The sequence below is a fragment of the Microcaecilia unicolor genome, chromosome 8 (assembly GCF_901765095.1).
Source record: "Microcaecilia unicolor chromosome 8, aMicUni1.1, whole genome shotgun sequence".
NCBI classification, from domain to species: domain Eukaryota; kingdom Metazoa; phylum Chordata; class Amphibia; order Gymnophiona; family Siphonopidae; genus Microcaecilia; species Microcaecilia unicolor.
In genome coordinates this window covers 232,789,600-232,809,038 of record NC_044038.1, presented here as the reverse complement: position 1 = coordinate 232,809,038, position 19,439 = coordinate 232,789,600, and the positions used below count along the sequence as shown (strand labels likewise).

Genomic DNA, 19,439 nt, shown 5'->3' with positions numbered 1-19,439 from the left:
GGTTACCCCATGAGATTTTTCCACCAGGTCAATGGCTGGCGTTAAGGTCACAGACCCAAAATGGACACATAGCAATTTTGATTTTGCTGCACGTCCATTTTCTGCAAAAATAAACAAAAGGCCTTTTTTATAGGTGCACTGAAGAATGGATTGGCGCACGCCCAAAATCCACACCTACACTACCGCAAGTCATTTTTCAGTGCACATTAGTAAAAGGAACCCATAGAAAACCGTAGGCAGACAAAGACCATATGGCCTATCCAGTCTGCCTATTCATGCCATCTACTCTCTCTATCACTTCCTTTGAGATCTTATGTACTTGTCCCAAGCTCTCTTGGTGGTTAAAGCGATGAATCCCTGAATGACTATTTCTCCGAAAGTGTATTCACCTCTGAGACTAGAAATTACCTTAAGAACAGAATTGAGGAATATTGACATGGTAGGTAGGACATAGGGCCAAATTCTAAAAACAACGCCTGAAAAGCCATGCAGTTAGCATCATCAAACATATAAACGGCGAGTGACCGTACTCACTCGCAAATGCGCAGTAGAGACCTTCTCTGCCCCGCCCCCACGTGAATACGTGATGACGGGAGGCGGAACACAGAGGGTCTGTACTGCGCATTAATGCTGAGGGAGGGACACCGCCATCTAACGCTCCCCCCACCCGAGTCGCCGCCGCCACCCACCTTCTACCCGGTCGGGCCCTCGCTCCGCTATTGAAACAGCGAGGGTCCGGGAACGCAGCACTGAGCTCTGCTGAGCTGCCGACGTCGCCCTTCCTTCTTCTTCTCTGCCTCTGTCCCGCCCTCGACGACGTTACGTCACACGAGGGTGGGACAGGCAGAGAAGAAGAACGAAGGCCGACGTCGGCAGCTCAGCAGAGCTCAAGTGCTGCGTTCCCGGACCCTCGCTGTTTCAATAGCGGAGCGAGGGCCCGGCCGGGTGGAAGGTGGGTGGTGACGGCTTGGTGGGGGGGGGGGGGGGGGCGCGAAGTCTAGTGATTCTATAAACTCAAAGTCTAGTGATTCTATAAACTACGCCTAAAGTTAGGCATAGGTTATAGAATATGCACATGTGCCGTTCTTGCGACTAAAATTTAGGCACACCCATTTAGGCCACCTAAACCTGCGCCTAACTTCGGTGCAGATCAGGTGTGTTCCATAACAGTGCAAATAGTTTTTTGAAATGCCCACAACCCACCCATTCCACACTCATAACTATGCCCCTTTTTTGAATGCGTGCAAGAGAATAGCACATCAAAATATTAGACATGGTGGCTTATAACAATCTCATAGCAGAAAATGATGCATGCTGTATTTTTATTTGGGTCAATGAAGACCAGCAACAGCTGCAGAGTAAATATATAGTAATATATAAATGTGAATTCATACAAGAAAACGTGGAGGGGCATAATGGAACAGAAACGCCTATCTCCATGGGCGTTAATCTCCGAGAACGGGTCCGTGAAGGGGCGGACCAAACTGTATTTACGAAAAAAATAGACGCCCATGTTTTATTCGCCAATGTGTGAGCTGGGCGTTTTTGCTTTTCAGCGATAACGGAGAATGAAAGCGCCCAGCTCAAAAACGAATAACTCCAAGGCATTTGTTCGTGGGAGGGGCCAGGATTCGTAGTGCACTGGTCCCCCTCACATGCCAGGACACCAACCGGGCACCCTAGGGGGCACTTTTACAAAAACAAAAAAACAGGTAAAAGAGCTCCCAGGTGCATAGCACCCTTCCATTGTGTGTTGAGCCCCCCCAAATCCCCCTCAAAACCCACTGCCCACAAGTCTACACCATTACTATAGCCCTAAGGGGTGAAGGGGGGCACCTACATGTGGGTACAGTGGGTTTGGGGGGGTTGGACGACTAATAAGCATTAAGCAGCACAATTGTAACAGGTAGGGGGGATGGGCCTGGGTCCACCTGCCTGACGTCCACTGCACCCCCTAACAACTGCTCCAGGGACCTGCATACTGCTGCCTGGGAGGAGGGTATGACATTTGAGGGTGAAAATAAAAAGTTGTGAAACATCATTTTTTTGTGGTGGGAGGGGGTTAGTGACCACTGGGGGAGTCAGGGGAGGTCATCCCCGATTCCCTCTGGGGGTAATCTGGTCATTTAGGGCACTTTTTGGGGCCTTATTCGTGAAAAAACAGGGTCCAGGAAAAGTGCCCTAAATTCTAGCTACAAACGCATCCATTATCGGCGAAGGGCGCCCATCTCTGTTCGGGTGATAACCACGCCCCAGTTCCGCCTTCGACACACCTTCGACACGCCCCCGTCCACTTTGTCCGCATCCGCGACGGAGTGCAGTTGAAAGCGACCCAAATTCGGCTTTTGATTATACCGCGTTATTCGTTTTTGTGAGATAAACGCCCATCTCCCGATTTAGGTCGGAACTTGGGCGTTTTTCTCGTTCGATTATAAGCTGGCTAGTAACATAGTAGATGACGGCAGAAAAAGACCTGAATGGTCCATCCAGTCTGCCCAAGACAAACTCATATGTGTATACCTTACCTTGAATTTGTACCTGTCCTTTTCAGGGCACAGACCATATAAGTCTGCCCAGCAGTATTTCCCGCCTCCCAACCACCAGTCCCGCCTCCCATCACCGGCTCTGGTACAGACCGTATAAGTCTGCCCTCCCCTATCCTCGCCTCCCAACCACCACCCCCTCTTCCCCCCCAACTGCTCCGCCACCCAATTTCAGCTTAAGTGAAAGACAAGCTACATCTGATGCCAGGATGTCAACTGAAAAGAAATTGGTTAAAAGTGAAAATGTTTATCTCTACATAATAAAAATGATGGGGGTCCCTTTATTAAGGTGCATGGCATTCAGTGCACGTGAATCATTACCATTTGCTAAATCCATTAGTACACCTTAGTAAAAGGACTCATATATTTAGTAATTTTTGTCACTGTTAATATTGAAATATTTTATATATTATTTACATTTAATGTTCTCCAAAACAATAACGTCCTTTGAATGGCTTATGTAGATACAGGCACTATAATTTCACATTTATGTGACCAAGCCAGACAGTTGAATCAGGGTTTGCCATCTATCCTTTATGAATGTAGGTATCCAGGCATTATCCTGGATAATCTGGGCTAAAGGCCTACCTGTTTGATGCTGCTTTTAATTCCTAACTTGTCACCTGCTCGTAACCTTATCTTGTCTTCCTCTCTTCAATAGTCCCTTTTCCCTATGTGTCCTATCTGTCTGTCCTACCCTTATCCCTTATTTGTCCTGTCTGTCTGTCCTGATTTAGATTGTAAGCTCTTTTGCGCAGGGACTGTCTTTTCTTCATCTTCAATTGTGAAGTGCTGCGTACGACTGGTAGCACTATAGAAATGATTTATAGTAGTAGTAGAAGCCTGCCCTTGCAGATCAGCAACGCGGCCGCGCAGGCTTCTGTTTCTGTGAGTCTGACGTCCTGCACATACGTGCAGGACGTCAGACTCACAGAAACAGAAGCCTGCGCGGCCGCATTGCTGATCTGCAAGGGCAGGTCTCTACATGGAATGTTGGTAGTGGAATACCAACATTCCATGTAGAATCTCAAATAGTAGCAACAGAATCTCCAATAGTAGCAACATTCCATTTAGAATCATTCCTATGTGTCCTTCTACCCTTATCCTTATTGGTCTTGTCTGTCCTGATTTAGATTGTAAGCTCTTTTGCGCAGGGACTGTCTTTTCTTCATCTTCAATTGTGAAGCGCTGCGTACGACTGGTAGCGCTATAGAAATGATTTATAGTAGTAGTAGTAGAATTAGTATATTTCATGGTCTATGTTGGGTGGTCACAGTCACACACTGGAGTCCTTAAATTTTAGTTTATTTATTGACTACCCACATCTCCCATAATGTGTGCAGATAGCTAGTACTACTTCTACTACTTTTCATTTCTATACCTCTACTAGACGTATACAGCACTGTTCACTGGACATGAAGAGATAGTCCCTGCGCGACAGAGCTTACAATCTAATTAGGACAGTCAAACAGGACAAATAAGGGAGTGGAGGAGTGGCCTAGTGGTTAGGGTGGTGGACTTTGGTCCTGAGGAACTGAATTCAATTCCCACTTCAGGCACAGGCAGCTCCTTGTGACTCTGGGCAAGTCACTTAACCCTATAGATACTATTGGAGATTCTACATGGAATGTTGCTACTATTGGAGATTCTACATGGAATGTTGCTATTCCACTAGCAACATTCCATGTAGAAGGCTGCGCAGACTTCTGTTTCTGTGAGTCTGACGTCCTGCACGTAGGTGCAGGATGTCAGACTCACAGAAACAGAAGCCTGCGCGGCCACATTGGTGTAGAATCTCAAATCATAGCAACAGTGGAGGAGTGGCCTAGTGGTTAGGGTGGTGGACTTTGGTCCAGGGGAACTGAGAAACTGAGTTCGATTCCCACTTCAGGCACAGGCAGCTCCTTGTGACTCTGGGCAAGTCACTTAACCCTCCATTGCCCCATGTAAGCTGCATTGAGCCTGCCATGAGTGGGAAAGCACAGGGTACAAATTTAACAAAAATTTTTTTTACTAAGGTGGGGATGATAAAATAAGGGTACTGAACAAGTGAGTAAGGGTTAGGAGTTAAAAGCAGCATCAAAAAGGTGGGCTTTTAGCCAAGATTTGAAGACGGCCAGAGATGGAGCTTGACGTATCGGCTCAGGAAGTCTAGATGAACGGGTAGATGAACGGGTAGATGTGAAGCGTCTGTTCACGCTTTCCAAAAAATACTAGGACTAGGCGGCATGCGATGAAGCTACAATGTAGTAAATTTAAAACAAATCGGAGAAAATACTTCTTCACTCAACGTGTAATTAAACTCTGGAATTCGTTGCCAGAGAATGTGGTAAAGGCGGTTAGCTTAGCGGAGTTTAAAAAAGGTTTGGACGGCTTCCTAAAGGAAAAGTCCATAGACCGTTATTAAATGGACTTGGGGAAAATCCACTATTTCTGGGATAAGCAGTATAAAATGTTTTGTACATTTTGGGGATCTTGCCGGGTATCTGTGACCTGGATTGGCCACTGTTGGAAACAGGATGCTGGGCTCGATGGACCTTTGGTCTTTCCCAGTATGGCAATGCTTATGTACTTACCTCCACTCATTGAGGTAGCGGCACACCGCACTGCCCAATTACCGCTGGGTAACCCCCTGCGGTATTCATTTTACAAAAACTCCAACATCGCCAGAAATGCCATACTCTGGGGGTGGATCTACCGCTGGCAGCTGCCTTGGGCCCATGGTAGTTCTGGGTTGCCATGCAGCCAGCCCGCAGTGGGCTTGCCACGCTTTAGTAAAAGGGCCGTGAATATTTCACATTTGTGTGGGATTTCCTTTGAATGTCATTCCATTTTGCAAGCTTCATTAGGGTTGAAGCAGCATTATTCATGGTTAGATGTAATGATCCAGCAGGGTGTGTACTGATAATGAAGGCAATTGCTGAGATCCTGGTAGACATAAGTACATAAGTACATAAGTAGTGCCATACTGGGAAAGACCAAAGGTCCATCTAGCCCAGCATCCTGTCACCGACAGTGGCCAATCCAGGTCAAGGGCACCTGGCACGCTCCCCAAACGTAAAAACATTCCAGACAAGTTATACCTAAAAATGAGGAATTTTTCCAGTCCATTTAATAGCGGTCTATGGACTTGTCCTTTAGGAATCAATCTAACCCCTTTTTAAACTCCGTCAAGCTAACCGCCCGTACCACGTTCTCCGGCAATGAATTCCAGAGTCTAATTACACGTTGGGTGAAGAAAAATTTTCCTCCGATTCGTTTTAAATTTACCACACTGTAGCTTCAACTCATGCCCTCTAGTCCTAGTATTTTTGGATAGCGTGAACAGTCGCTTCACATCCACCCGATCCATTCCACTCATTATTTTATACACTTCTATCATATCTCCCCTCAGCCGTCTCTTCTCCAAGCTGAAAAGCCCTAGCCTTCTCAGCCTCTCTTCATAGGAAAGTCGTCCCATCCCCACTATCATTTTCGTCGCCCTTCGCTGTACCTTTTCCAATTCTACTATATCTTTTTTGAGATACGGAGACCAGTACTGAACACAATACTCCAGGTGCGGTCGCACCATGGAGCGATACAACGGCATTATAACATCCGCACACCTGGACTCCATACCCTTCTTAATAACACCCAACATTCTATTCGCTTTCCTAGCCGCAGCAGCACACTGAGCAGAAGGTTTCAGCGTATCATCGACGACGACACCCAGATCCCTTTCTTGATCCGTAACTCCTAACGCGGAACCTTGCAAGACGTAGCTATAATTCGGGTTCCTCTTACCCACATGCATCACTTTGCACTTGTCAACATTGAACTTCATCTGCCACTTGCACGCCCATTCTCCCAGTCTCGCAAGGTCCTCCTGTAATCGTTCACATTCCTCCTGCGACTTGACGACCCTGAATAATTTTGTGTCATCGGCGAATTTAATTACCTCACTAGTTATTCCCATCTCTAGGTCATTTATAAATACATTAAAAAGCAACGGACCCAGCACAGACCCCTGCGGGACCCCACTAACTACCCTCCTCCACTGAGAATACTGGCCACGCAATCCTACTCTCTGCTTCCTATCTTTCAACCAGTTCTTAATCCATAATAATACCCTACCTCCGATTCCATGACTCTGCAATTTCTTCAGGAGTCTTTCGTGCGGCACTTTGTCAAACGCCTTCTGAAAATCCAGATATACAATATCAACCGGCTCCCCATTGTCCACATGTTTGCTTACCCCCTCAAAAAAATGCATTAGATTGGTGAGGCAAGACTTCCCTTCACTAAATCCGTGCTGACTTTGTCTCATCAGTCCATGTTTTTGTATATGCTCTGCAATTTTATTCTTAATAATAGCCTCCACCATCTTGCCCGGCACCGACGTCAGACTCACCGGTCTATAATTTCCCGGATCTCCTCTGGAACCTTTCTTAAAAATCGGAGTAACATTGGCTACCCTCCAGTCTTCCGGTATTACACTCGATTTTAGGGACAGATTGCATATTTCTAACAGTAGCTCCGCAAGTTCATTTTTTAGTTCTATTAATACTCTGGGATGAATACCATCAGGTCCCGGTGATTTACTACTCTTCAGCTTGCTGAACTGACCCATTACATCCTCCAAGGTTACAGAGAATTTGTTTAGTTTCTCCGACTCCCCCGCTTCAAATATTCTTTCCGGCACCGGTGTCCCCCCCAAATCCTCCTCGGTGAAGACCGAAGCAAAGAATTCATTTAATTTCTCCGCTACGGCTTTGTCCTCCTTGATCGCCCCTTTAACACCATTTTCGTCCAGCGGCCCAACCGACTCTTTGGCCGGTTTCCTGCTTTTAATGTATCTAAAAAAGTTTTTACGGGGAAATGTTTTTTCCATAGTATTTCAAATTTCCCATGGAGTTGCTGTTTTCCACCAAATAGATGAAAAAAGTCAAAACAAGATTGGATGGCCATCTGGGGCAGTAAGACTAACCTGAAGGATCTGGTGATGCCAAACACAGCTTAATGTGATGCAAAATGAAACAAATGCACGATCCTTTTTCTTTGGGATTGCAAATTTGAGAAGAGGAAAAGAACTCAGAAATCCCAAGCTTGTTGCAACAAATAGCTCATAGGGATATTCAATTCTTTTTTGTTAGTCAAAACCCTCCTACAAATCCTTATTTCTCTTATTTAATTTTGCAAACACTTTTTCTAAATTTACTTTCAATGTAAGTATATATTTTTGTGTATTTCTGTATCCCAGAATTAATACTTTGCTATACAGTAAATAATTCTGCAGTCATTTTCACTCAAGAAACTTGCTTGGAAAGCAGATAACAATCTTATTTATTAATTAATTTACATTTCCTCAGCTTTCCATTGTAAAGGTGGCCATGCTGCTTCATAATAATATTAAACCTCGGCATATCTACTTCATTTGTTATCTTGCTCAAGAATTCAAGACTGCCATAATATAAGAAGGAGTATTTATCTAATTCAGCTGATGCTTAAAACAAGTCAAGTCAACCCTATCTTTTAAAGCAATTTCTATTTCATTCTTGAGAAGATAGTCACGTGTAAAGATTTTAGACATTGCCATTGCAACCACAGAGAACAGAACATAAATAATTCTTTTTTCTTAATGTATAAAATATTAAGAAACATACCCCCTTGTTTACTAATGTAATGCCAGGAAGTATTTGTTTCACGGAAAGGGTGGTAGATACGTGGAATGCCCTCCCGCAGGAGGTGGTGGAGATGAAAACGGTAATGGAATTCAAACATGCGTGGGATAAACACAAAGGAATCCTGTTTAGAAGGAATGGATCTACGGAATCTTGGCGGAGATTGGGTGGCGACGCCAGTATTTGGAGCGTAAAACCGGTGCAGGGCGGACTTCTACGGTCTGTGCCCTGATCGTGACTGAATAGATAGGGATGGGCTGGAGTGTAAATTTTAAGGGGCTTCAACGTTAGCGTCAGAACTTTTAGTACAAGAACAGTGCTGGGCAGACTTTTACAGTCTGTGCCCTGAGAAAGGCAGGGACAAATCAAACTCGGGTAAACATATGAAGTATCGCATACCATGCAAAATGAGTTCATCTTGTTGGGCAGACTGGATGGACCGTTCAGGTCTTTATCTGCCGTCATTTACCTTGTTACTATGTTACTCTTTGGGGTTCTACATGGAATGTTGCTACTAATTGGGATTCCAGAATCTTGTAACTCTTTAGGATTCCAGAATCTTCAGAACTTTTAGTACAAGAGCAGTACTGGGCAGACTTCTACGGTCTGTGCCCTGAGAATGGCAAGGACAAATCAAACTGGGGTATACATAGAAAGTATCACATACCATGCAAAATGAGTTCATCTTGTTGGGCAGACTGGATGGACCGTTCAGGTCTTTATCTGCCGTCATTTACCTTGTTACTATGTTACTCTTTGGGGTTCTACATGGAATGTTGCTACTAATTGGGATTCCAGAATCTTGTAACTCTTTAGGATTCCAGAATCTTCAGAACTTTTAGTACAAGAGCAGTACTGGGCAGACTTCTACGGTCTGTGCCCTGAGAATGGCAAGGACAAATCAAACTGGGGTATACATATGAAGTATCGCATACCATGCAAAATGAGTTCATCTTGTTGGGCAGACTGGATGGACCGTTCAGGTCTTTATCTGCCGTCATTTACCTTGTTACTATGTTACTCTTTGGGGTTCTACATGGAATGTTGCTACTAATTGGGATTCCAGAATCTTGTAACTCTTTAGGATTCCAGAATCTTCAGAACTTTTAGTACAAGAGCAGTACTGGGCAGACTTCTACGGTCTGTGCCCTGAGAATGGCAAGGACAAATCAAACTGGGGTATACATAGAAAGTATCACATACCATGCAAAATGAGTTCATCTTGTTGGGCAGACTGGATGGACCGTTCAGGTCTTTATCTGCCGTCATTTACCTTGTTACTATGTTACTCTTTGGGGTTCTACATGGAATGTTGCTACTAATTGGGATTCCAGAATCTTGTAACTCTTTAGGATTCCAGAATCTTCAGAACTTTTAGTACAAGAGCAGTACTGGGCAGACTTCTACGGTCTGTGCCCTGAGAATGGCAAGGACAAATCAAACTGGGGTATACATATGAAGTATCGCATACCATGCAAAATGAGTTCATCTTGTTGGGCAGACTGGATGGACCGTTCAGGTCTTTATCTGCCGTCATTTACCTTGTTACTATGTTACTCTTTGGGGTTCTACATGGAATGTTGCTACTAATTGGGATTCCAGAATCTTGTAACTCTTTAGGATTCCAGAATCTTCAGAACTTTTAGTACAAGAGCAGTACTGGGCAGACTTCTACGGTCTGTGCCCTGAGAATGGCAAGGACAAATCAAACTGGGGTATACATATGAAGTATCGCATACCATGCAAAATGAGTTCATCTTGTTGGGCAGACTGGATGGACCGTTCAGGTCTTTATCTGCCGTCATTTACCTTGTTACTATGTTACTCTTTGGGGTTCTACATGGAATGTTGCTACTAATTGGGATTCCAGAATCTTGTAACTCTTTAGGATTCCAGAATCTTCAGAACTTTTAGTACAAGAGCAGTACTGGGCAGACTTCTACGGTCTGTGCCCTGAGAATGGCAAGGACAAATCAAACTGGGGTATACATATGAAGTATCGCATACCATGCAAAATGAGTTCATCTTGTTGGGCAGACTGGATGGACCGTTCAGGTCTTTATCTGCCGTCATTTACCTTGTTACTATGTTACTCTTTGGGGTTCTACATGGAATGTTGCTACTAATTGGGATTCCAGAATCTTGTAACTCTTTAGGATTCCAGAATCTTCAGAACTTTTAGTACAAGAGCAGTACTGGGCAGACTTCTACGGTCTGTGCCCTGAGAATGGCAAGGACAAATCAAACTGGGGTATACATAGAAAGTATCACATACCATGCAAAATGAGTTCATCTTGTTGGGCAGACTGGATGCACCGTTCAGGTCTTTATCTGCCGTCATTTACCTTGTTACTATGTTACTCTTTGGGGTTCTACATGGAATGTTGCTACTAATTGGGATTCCAGAATCTTGTAACTCTTTAGGATTCCAGAATCTTCAGAACTTTTAGTACAAGAGCAGTACTGGGCAGACTTCTACGGTCTGTGCCCTGAGAAAGGCAGGGACAAATCAAACTCAGGTAAACATATGAAGTATCGCATACCATGCAAAATGAGTTCATCTTGTTGGGCAGACTGGATGGACCGTTCAGGTCTTTATCTGCCGTCATTTACCTTGTTACTATGTTACTCTTTGGGGTTCTACATGGAATGTTGCTACTAATTGGGATTCCAGAATCTTGTAACTCTTTAGGATTCCAGAATCTTCAGAACTTTTAGTACAAGAGCAGTACTGGGCAGACTTCTACGGTCTGTGCCCTGAGAATGGCAAGGACAAATCAAACTGGGGTATACATAGAAAGTATCACATACCATGCAAAATGAGTTCATCTTGTTGGGCAGACTGGATGCACCGTTCAGGTCTTTATCTGCCGTCATTTACCTTGTTACTATGTTACTCTTTGGGGTTCTACATGGAATGTTGCTACTAATTGGGATTCCAGAATCTTGTAACTCTTTAGGATTCCAGAATCTTCAGAACTTTTAGTACAAGAGCAGTACTGGGCAGACTTCTACGGTCTGTGCCCTGAGAATGGCAAGGACAAATCAAACTGGGGTATACATAGAAAGTATCACATACCATGCAAAATGAGTTCATCTTGTTGGGCAGACTGGATGCACCGTTCAGGTCTTTATCTGCCGTCATTTACTATGTTACTATGACAGCCCATGTCAGCATTAGTGCGCAGCTTAGTAAATGGGGGGGGGGGGGAGGGATAGTTGGGAAAAGACTGAAGAACAACAAAAAGAACAGTTAGGAATAAGACTGAAAGAGGAAAACAGGAAAAAAACCAATAAAAAGGAAGCGTAGACAGTCTAAGGAATCCAGCTGTGTGTTGCTGCTTTATGAAGAAATCATGCTAAAGTCTCTGAAATAGTTCTCGCTGCATTTTTATTTCAATGAGTTCTTCTCACAGAGAGTGTTTGATATTATCAGTGAATATGTTTGTCCCTGTGTTTCTCCATCTCTGCTCAGTTTTCATCTGATGTTTTACATCATCTTTTCTCTTTTGCTGTAGCTACCCTACACCAATCTATCCTTCTCTTCCCCCTCTCTTTCTGTACACACAGAGATAAGGGCCCAAAATAATTGAAATGCAGCTTTTGGTATTTTAATGAGAGCTTATTGTGTCTCCTGCTATACACATTGCAACTAGCATTACCATAAATTGAGAAAAAATGTCATATGGCTGCTATAAATTGAGGGTGACATTGGAGAGCAGTGGGGAGAAATTGAGCTATGAACAATAACAGTGGGCTGGGAAAATGGATTTGCCTTCTCAAGGGAAGGCTTGAGCGGAAGACGGCAATTTTGCAGGTTCAAGCAAGATGGAGTGCAGCAGCAAGATCCTGCTCTATTTTCTATATGGCCTAGGAAGCCAGAAAATTTACTGCATGTGCTTGTCATGCCTGTTTGTGTCATTTAAAGTGTCATTTAAAAAAAAAGCCTCAGCTGTTTATGCGATACGATGCTAAGAGAGTTGACACTTCAGGGACAGTGGGCTGGAAGGCAAATGGAAACCGCAGAACCTGTAGAAAGAAGGAGTAGCCTAAAGGTTAGTGCGGTAGCCCAAGAATCAGGGGAAGTGGGTTCAATTCCCACTGGAGCTCCCTATGACTCAGGGCAAGCCACATTACCCTCCAGTTCCCCAGGTACAAAATAAGTACCCTGTATATAAATATATAAGTACATAAGTAATGCCATACTGGGAAAAGACCAAGGGTCCATCGAGCCCAGCATCCTGTCCACGACAGCGGCCAATCCAGGCCAAGGGCACCTGGCAAGCTTCCCAAACGTACAAACATTCTATACATGTTATTCCTGGAATTTTGGAGTTTTCCAAGTCCGTTTAGTAGCGGTTTATGGACTTGTCCTTTAGGAAACCGTCCAACCCCTTTTTAAACTCTGCTAAGCTAACCACCTTCACCACTTTCTCCGGCAACGAATTCCAGAGTTTAATTACACGTTGGGTGAAGAAAAATTTTCTCCGATTTGTTTTAAATTTACTACACTGTAGTTTCATCGCATGCCCCCTTGCTTTGATTGTAACCACAGAAAGGGGGTGTATACAATCCCAAATCCTATCCTGCTTGCTTGACCCATCATCCTCAAGACACATAGGCCCAGATTCTATAAATTGCGCTCAAAAATGGGCACCAGAAAAGATCAGCACTAAGATCAATTCTATAAAGGGCAAATGCACTTTATAGAATCAGCATTGATTCCCACACCCAAAATTTAAGTGCCAGACTTATGCCTACTGAAAACTGGTGGAAATGCCAGCACTCAAGTTGGGTGCACCGACCCAGTATTCTATAACTATGCACACAATTGTTTGGAATGACCCTGACATGCCCATGCCCCTCCCATGACAACACCCCTTTTTGAATTATATGCTATAGCAGTTAGACGCACTGCCTTATAGAGTAGCATACAGTCAGACATGCGTGTAAATTCCAATGGGTGCCAATTAACGTCGGTTGTTAGCACCCAATTATTGATGGTTATAAGCTCATTATTCAATTAATTTGCACACATATTTCAAGAGCAGACCCACATTTGGGCACCATATATAGAATCGAGATGATACTTCTATTATGAAGGCAGATGCTGGAAAATGAATATTTCTTCCAGCTGAAGATCAAGGTGGTTTGATTTCAAGAGACAGCATTTTTTATTTTTATTACATTTGTACCCCGCGCTTTCCCACTCATGGCAGGCTCAATGCGGCTTACATGGGGCAATGGAGGGTTAAGTGACTTGCCCAGAGTCCCACTAGCAACATTCCATGTAGAAGTCGGCCCTTGCAGATCACCAATGTGGCCGCGCAGGCTTCTGCTTCTGTGAGTCTGACGTCCTGCACATACGTGCAGGACGTCAGACTCACAGAAACAGAAGCCTGCGCAGCCTTCTACATGGAATGTTGCTAGTGGAATAGCAACATTCCATGTAGAATCTCCAATAGTAGCAACATTCCATGTAGAATCTCCAATAGTATCTATTTTATTTTTGTTACATTTGTAACAAAAGCACTTTCCCACTCATGGCAGGCTCAATGCAGCTTACATGGGGCAGTGGAGGGTTAAGTGACTTGCCCAGAGTCACAAGGAGCTGCCTGTGCCTGAAGTGGGAATCAAACTCAGTTCCTCAGGACCAATGTCCACCACCCTAACCACTAGGCCACTCCTCCATGAGCCTATCTGGTCCATTATGTGGGCTGAAGCCAGTAGGCAGAGCTTGTTGCCCTATGAATTTCAATGTTTTGGGTATACCAAGGTGGTGGTGGTTGCATTGGAGAGAATTAAACCTCCTTGGGTGGAGTAGGTGGAGACTAGCTTCAGTCTTGTGACATCATGCCATCTCCTGTTATCAAATCTCTTTGCAGAAGATGACCCTGTAAGGGATTCTGTGTGATGTCTGTTATGGGAAGGGGTTTAAAGAGAAGAAAACGACACCATTGAACAAAGAGAAAATGCTGAATGATTGATTTAGAAGTATTACATAAAAGTTATCTGCTGAATACCTGCTGCTGTTTATTACTTGCTTGAGTATTCCAGCAGTCTGACGCCTGACCACTCGAGTTATGTTCCCCTCAGTTAAACATATTTCTTATTGTTCTGGGCATGGATGTGCTGTGCTGTACTTGGTCATTCTTTACGAGTGTGTTACGCTAGTCAGTCTTCAATATTTTGTAAGCCAATATGACATATCCATGAGTCAGCAGAGAAGAGCAGAGGGAGAAAGTTCTAGAGTAAGGAAGAATATGCTTTCCTAAATTTTGAATATAGTAACCTACACAATTCACCTCACGGTGGCAGTTACATTGGTCTGTGAACACTGGTATAAGGGCAACAGATCTAAGGTTTCCATCTTATGATTGCTGCCTGTAGGAAAACTTGCTGATGGGTTAAAAAGATATCAAAATAGTTAAATAACTAAAATACAAGGAAATCAGGACATTTTCTAAAATTAACGCAAAAAGTTATTTTTGATATAGCAGCCTGTCATCCTACAAACTCCAGGATGGGACTGATAAGCTGTAAAGTGGGATGATTAAACTTTTTAGCATGTCCCATGATTTTTGTCATGGCTCATAAGTTGTCCCAAGGCAGAAAAACCTTGATGATCGCCATGGTAGATGATCTCTGAAATATGTTTTCAACCATTTCAAATCACAGAGGCAGTTTTAGAAATGATCCATTTACCCCTGGATTCGATATCGTGCATCTTACTTTGCGCACACAAATTCGGTCATATTCTGGATTTGCATGCACAACTTAAGTAGCCAACAAGTCAATCAGAGCCAGTAATTGCCAATTAACAAGTAATTATTGACACTAATTGGCATTAATTAGAATGTACGCGCACAGCTGTCTAAGTGTATTCTGTACAGTAAATTCTAAGGTACATAGCTGAAAAGGGAAATGGGACTTGATATACCGCCTTTCTGTGGTATTTTGCAACTACATTCATAGCGGTGTACATATATACAGGTACTTATTTTGTACCTGGGGTTAAGTGATTTGCCCAGAGTCACAGGGAGTAGGAATCGGACCCAGTTCCCCAGAATCAGAGTCCACTGCACTAACCACTAAGCTGCTCCTCCACTAGCAACATTCCATGTAGAAGCCTGCCCTTGCCGATCAGCAATGTGGCTGCGCAGGCTTCTGTTTCTGTGAGTCTGACGTATGTGCAGGACATCAGACTCACAGAAACAGAAGCCTGCACGGCCGTGGTGCTGATCTGCAAGGGCAGGCTTCTACATAGAATGTTGCTAGTGGAATAGCAACATTAACATTCCATCTAGAATCTCAAGTAGGGAAAGGGGACTTGATATACTGCCTTTCTCTGGTATTTTGCAACTACATTCAAAGCGGTTTATATATTTTCAGGTACTTATCTTGTACCTGGGGCAATGGAGGGTTAAGTGACTTGCCCAGAGTCACAAGGAGCTGCAGTGGGAATCGAACCCAGTTCCCCAGGATCAAAGTCCGCTGCACTAACCACTAGGCTACTCCTCCACTCTGGCCATGTCCATGGGCATGGAATGGATGGGTCATGGTTACAGAATACACCCCGTCTGTGGCTAATTTAAGCATTGGCATTTACATGAAGGTTTACTAAATTTAGTCATGTGGATGGCTGCTAGGCGTATTCTATAAACTGCTCAAAACTGTAGGTGTACTTTACAGAATACGCATAGGAGTATTTTTTTCCACTATGATTTTTTTAGGCATGATATATAGAATCTAGCCCTATAAGTGTAAATTAGTGATACTAAGAACATTCACCAATAATCTCTTGGGATTCTGCCAGGTACTTGTGATTTGGATTGGCCACTGTTGGAAGTAGGATACTGGGATACATTTTCCATTGATCTGACCCAGTATGGCCATTCTTACATTCTTACTTCAAAACTGCTAATTTGTTCATACTCATACCATGCTTCTCTCCCTCATCTTGCACAAACATTGGATCTGGCTCTGCTCCATTACCAACGTTCTCTGAAGCATAGACCACCATCCAAAGTGTGAATTAGTCCGATGTGTATTTTAGTGACTTTTTTTGTTTCCTGCTGAACTAATGTGTTTTTATCCATTCTCTTCTTTGCCTGTGGCTTCCTCTCTCCCTTCTCCCTCCCTTCTCCTCCCCAAATTCTCTTCCTTTCCAACAGCTAAAAGCATCTCAGCAGGAGGAGGCCGAGAAAGACGCCACAAAAATAAGTGTGAGTTTTGATAATGGCTTCTTGCAAGGACTTTAATCGAAGACACAGCTGTGCTTTCCATCCCACACTGAAACCAAAAAATAAAAACCACACACACACAGTTTTTTTTAAAGTCAAATGCATTTCAGCCCAGCTTGAAGTAAAATGAAGCACTTTAGTTAAAAAGCATCAGTACAAAAATTCACAGTTATCAATGGAGCTAAATGGGTAATGATGCTGCTTTGTTTCATTTTGTAATGATACAAAATGGGCTATGGGCTAGTTTCAGTAAACAGCTCTCAAAAATCGGCGCCTAAAAAAAATCGGCACTCAATACTATTCTATAATGGACACAAATTACTATTCTGTCATGGGCACTCATTACTAATTCTATAACGGGCACTCATTATGGAACAACATTGAGTGCCAAAGGACTTATGCCTGCTGACATCAGGTGTAATTCCCAGTGCTCAATTCGGGTGCACATCTCCGGTATTCTGTAACACTGCGCACATTGTTATCAAAGAGTGCGTAGCAAGATCTGCATGCAAATCTAAACTGGTGCTAATTAGTAACCAATTATCGGTACTAATTGGCTCATTAGCCAATTCAGTTGGCGTGCACATCTTGGATCGGTGCCCAGTTGTGGACACCATATATAAAATCTGGGGGTATGTCATTTAGTTCACATTACTAGACAATGGATACTATTATAAAAAAAAATACAGAATGACACAAATGATTAAAACATAAAACACAAAAAAATAATATTTTGTACCTGCATACCACCCTAATGCCAATGAAAATCTCTTATTTGTCCTCTGTTTTGCTATGGTCTCCCTTTTTCCTGTCATTGGACTATAGGATCAATGGTGCACAGCAGAAGCGGAGCCAGGTTGACGGTGCGGGGAGAGCGAGAGCGGCGTGAGAGTGGACTTCCGCTGGTGCACATTTTCAATGCAACACATTGAGAAAAAAATAGGCGCTGGAGCTGGCAGAGCTCCATTTGGGGGAGCGGCCGCTCCCCTGGCACCCCCCCTGGCTACGCCACTGGTACACAGAGCACGGAGAGAGGGCTGGTTCAATGTGTAGAGCAGCAGCAGGCTGAGAACCAGGAGCTCCAAGTTAAAGTCTTACTGCTGCACCTTGCAATCTTGGACAAGTCACGTAATCCTTCATTGCCTCATGTACAACTAGATTGTAAACCCTCCAGGGATAGGAAAATTCCTACTGTATCTGAATGTTTAATTCACTCGCCGAGCTGCTACTGAAAAAGGCATGAACTAGATCCACAAACACAGGGTGCATTGAAAGTCAACTGAATCAGGAAATTCTATGATGCCTAGAGAACCCTCAGAGTTAACAGAGGAGTATCAAAAAACACAGTATATAGTTCCTTCCGCTGTCATTTAATTGTAAACCTTACCACCTTGTTGGCGTCATCTTAGAAACATGAAATAACGATATTAGTAAGGGTTCTATTTTAATATATGGAAACACCTTCAAACAGACTTTTCAAAACATTTTACCTTTGATCTCACCAGACATCACCGCGGAGACCCAGGCGAAGGTATCAGCCTGCTTATCCGACATTGCTGCCTGGATGTCCAACCTCCACCTGAAACTGAACATGTCCAAGACCGAGCTCATCGTCTTTCCACCAAAACCCACGTCTCCTCTTCCTCCACTTTCTATCTCAGTTGATAACACCCTCATCCTCCCCGTCTCATCTGCCCGCAACCTTGGAGTCATCTTTGACTCCTCCCTCTCCTTCTCTGCACATATCCAGCAGATAGCCAAGACCTGTCGCTTCTTCCTCTTTAACATCAGCAAAATTCGCCCTTTCTTCTCTGAACACACCACCCGAACTCTCGTCCACACTCTCATTACCTCTCGCCTTGACTACTGCAACTTACTCCTCACCGGCCTCCCACTTAGCCATCTATGGCCCTTCAATCTGTTCAGAACTCTGCTGCACGTCTTATATTCCGCCTGAACCGATACACTCATATCACCCCTCTCCTCAGGTCACTTCACTGGCCTCCAATCAGATACCGCATTCAGTTCAAGCTTCTCCTTCTTACCTACAAATGCACTCAGTCTGCTGCCCCTCACTACCTTTCTACCCTCATCTCCCCTTACGTTCCCGCCCGAAACCTCCGTTCACAGGACAAATCCCTCCTCTCAGTACCCTTCTCCACCACCGCCAACCCCAGGCTCCGCTCATTCTGCCTCACCTCACCCTATGCTTGGAACAACCTTCCTGAGCCCTTACGCCAAGCCCCCTCCCTGCCCATCTTCAAGTCTTTGCTTAAAGCCCACCTCTTCAATGCTGCGTTCGGCACCTAACTCTTACCGTTCAGTAAATCCAGACTGCCCCAATTTGACTGCCCCTATCGGACTGACTGTTCACTTGTCCTTTAGATTGTAAGCTCTTTGAGCAGGGACTGTCCTTTTATGTTAAATTGTACAGCGCTGCATAACCCTAGTAGCGCTTTAGAAATGTTAAGTAGTAGTAGTAGTGATCTCAGTTGGCTGAACATCCTAAACAGGGCAGTTTATCCAGTGATGCACACATTCATTGAAACGTACACCTCAGATTAAGACGTTTCTTTAATGAGGTGACTGGCGTGTGGGTAAAGATCAGAACATTTTAAAGAATGTAAGATACGACATCGCGCCTCATCGCACGGACCAAAAGGATGGGTTGCCGTATCTATAGAGTCACCTTCCTCCACAGCAGCTCCGAAGGGATCATTTTTAAAGAATATTAATAATGTGTAAGTAAGGTTAATATTTTTTACAATTTATTCAAGGCAAGCATTAGCCCCTCATGCGATCTTTGGAAGCTCTGCCAGGGTTAGCAAATGGCGTTTGCTTTTATAATATTCTATCTTTCGAAATGCCTGACTGGGATTTGGCTGGGTAATGAATATTTGTACTGGAATAATTGACAATTCTCTTTCCCGTGCTCTCCATTCATTCACCTCTTTCTTCTTTATCTTGGTTATCTCTTTGCTTAATTCTATCTC

The 19,439-nt window shown here is 43.9% G+C and overlaps 1 protein-coding gene across 1 annotated transcript in view; it reads left to right on the top strand.

Annotated features, from left to right (window-relative positions):
- The window catches only part of VSTM2L (V-set and transmembrane domain containing 2 like), a 112,768-nt gene that overhangs the window by 83,526 nt on the left and 9,803 nt on the right, over positions 1 to 19,439 (top strand). The window contains exon 3 of the mRNA XM_030212851.1: positions 16,378 to 16,428. Within this exon, the coding sequence (XP_030068711.1) occupies positions 16,378 to 16,428 (51 nt within the window). The remainder of the gene's footprint in view (positions 1 to 16,377; positions 16,429 to 19,439) is intronic.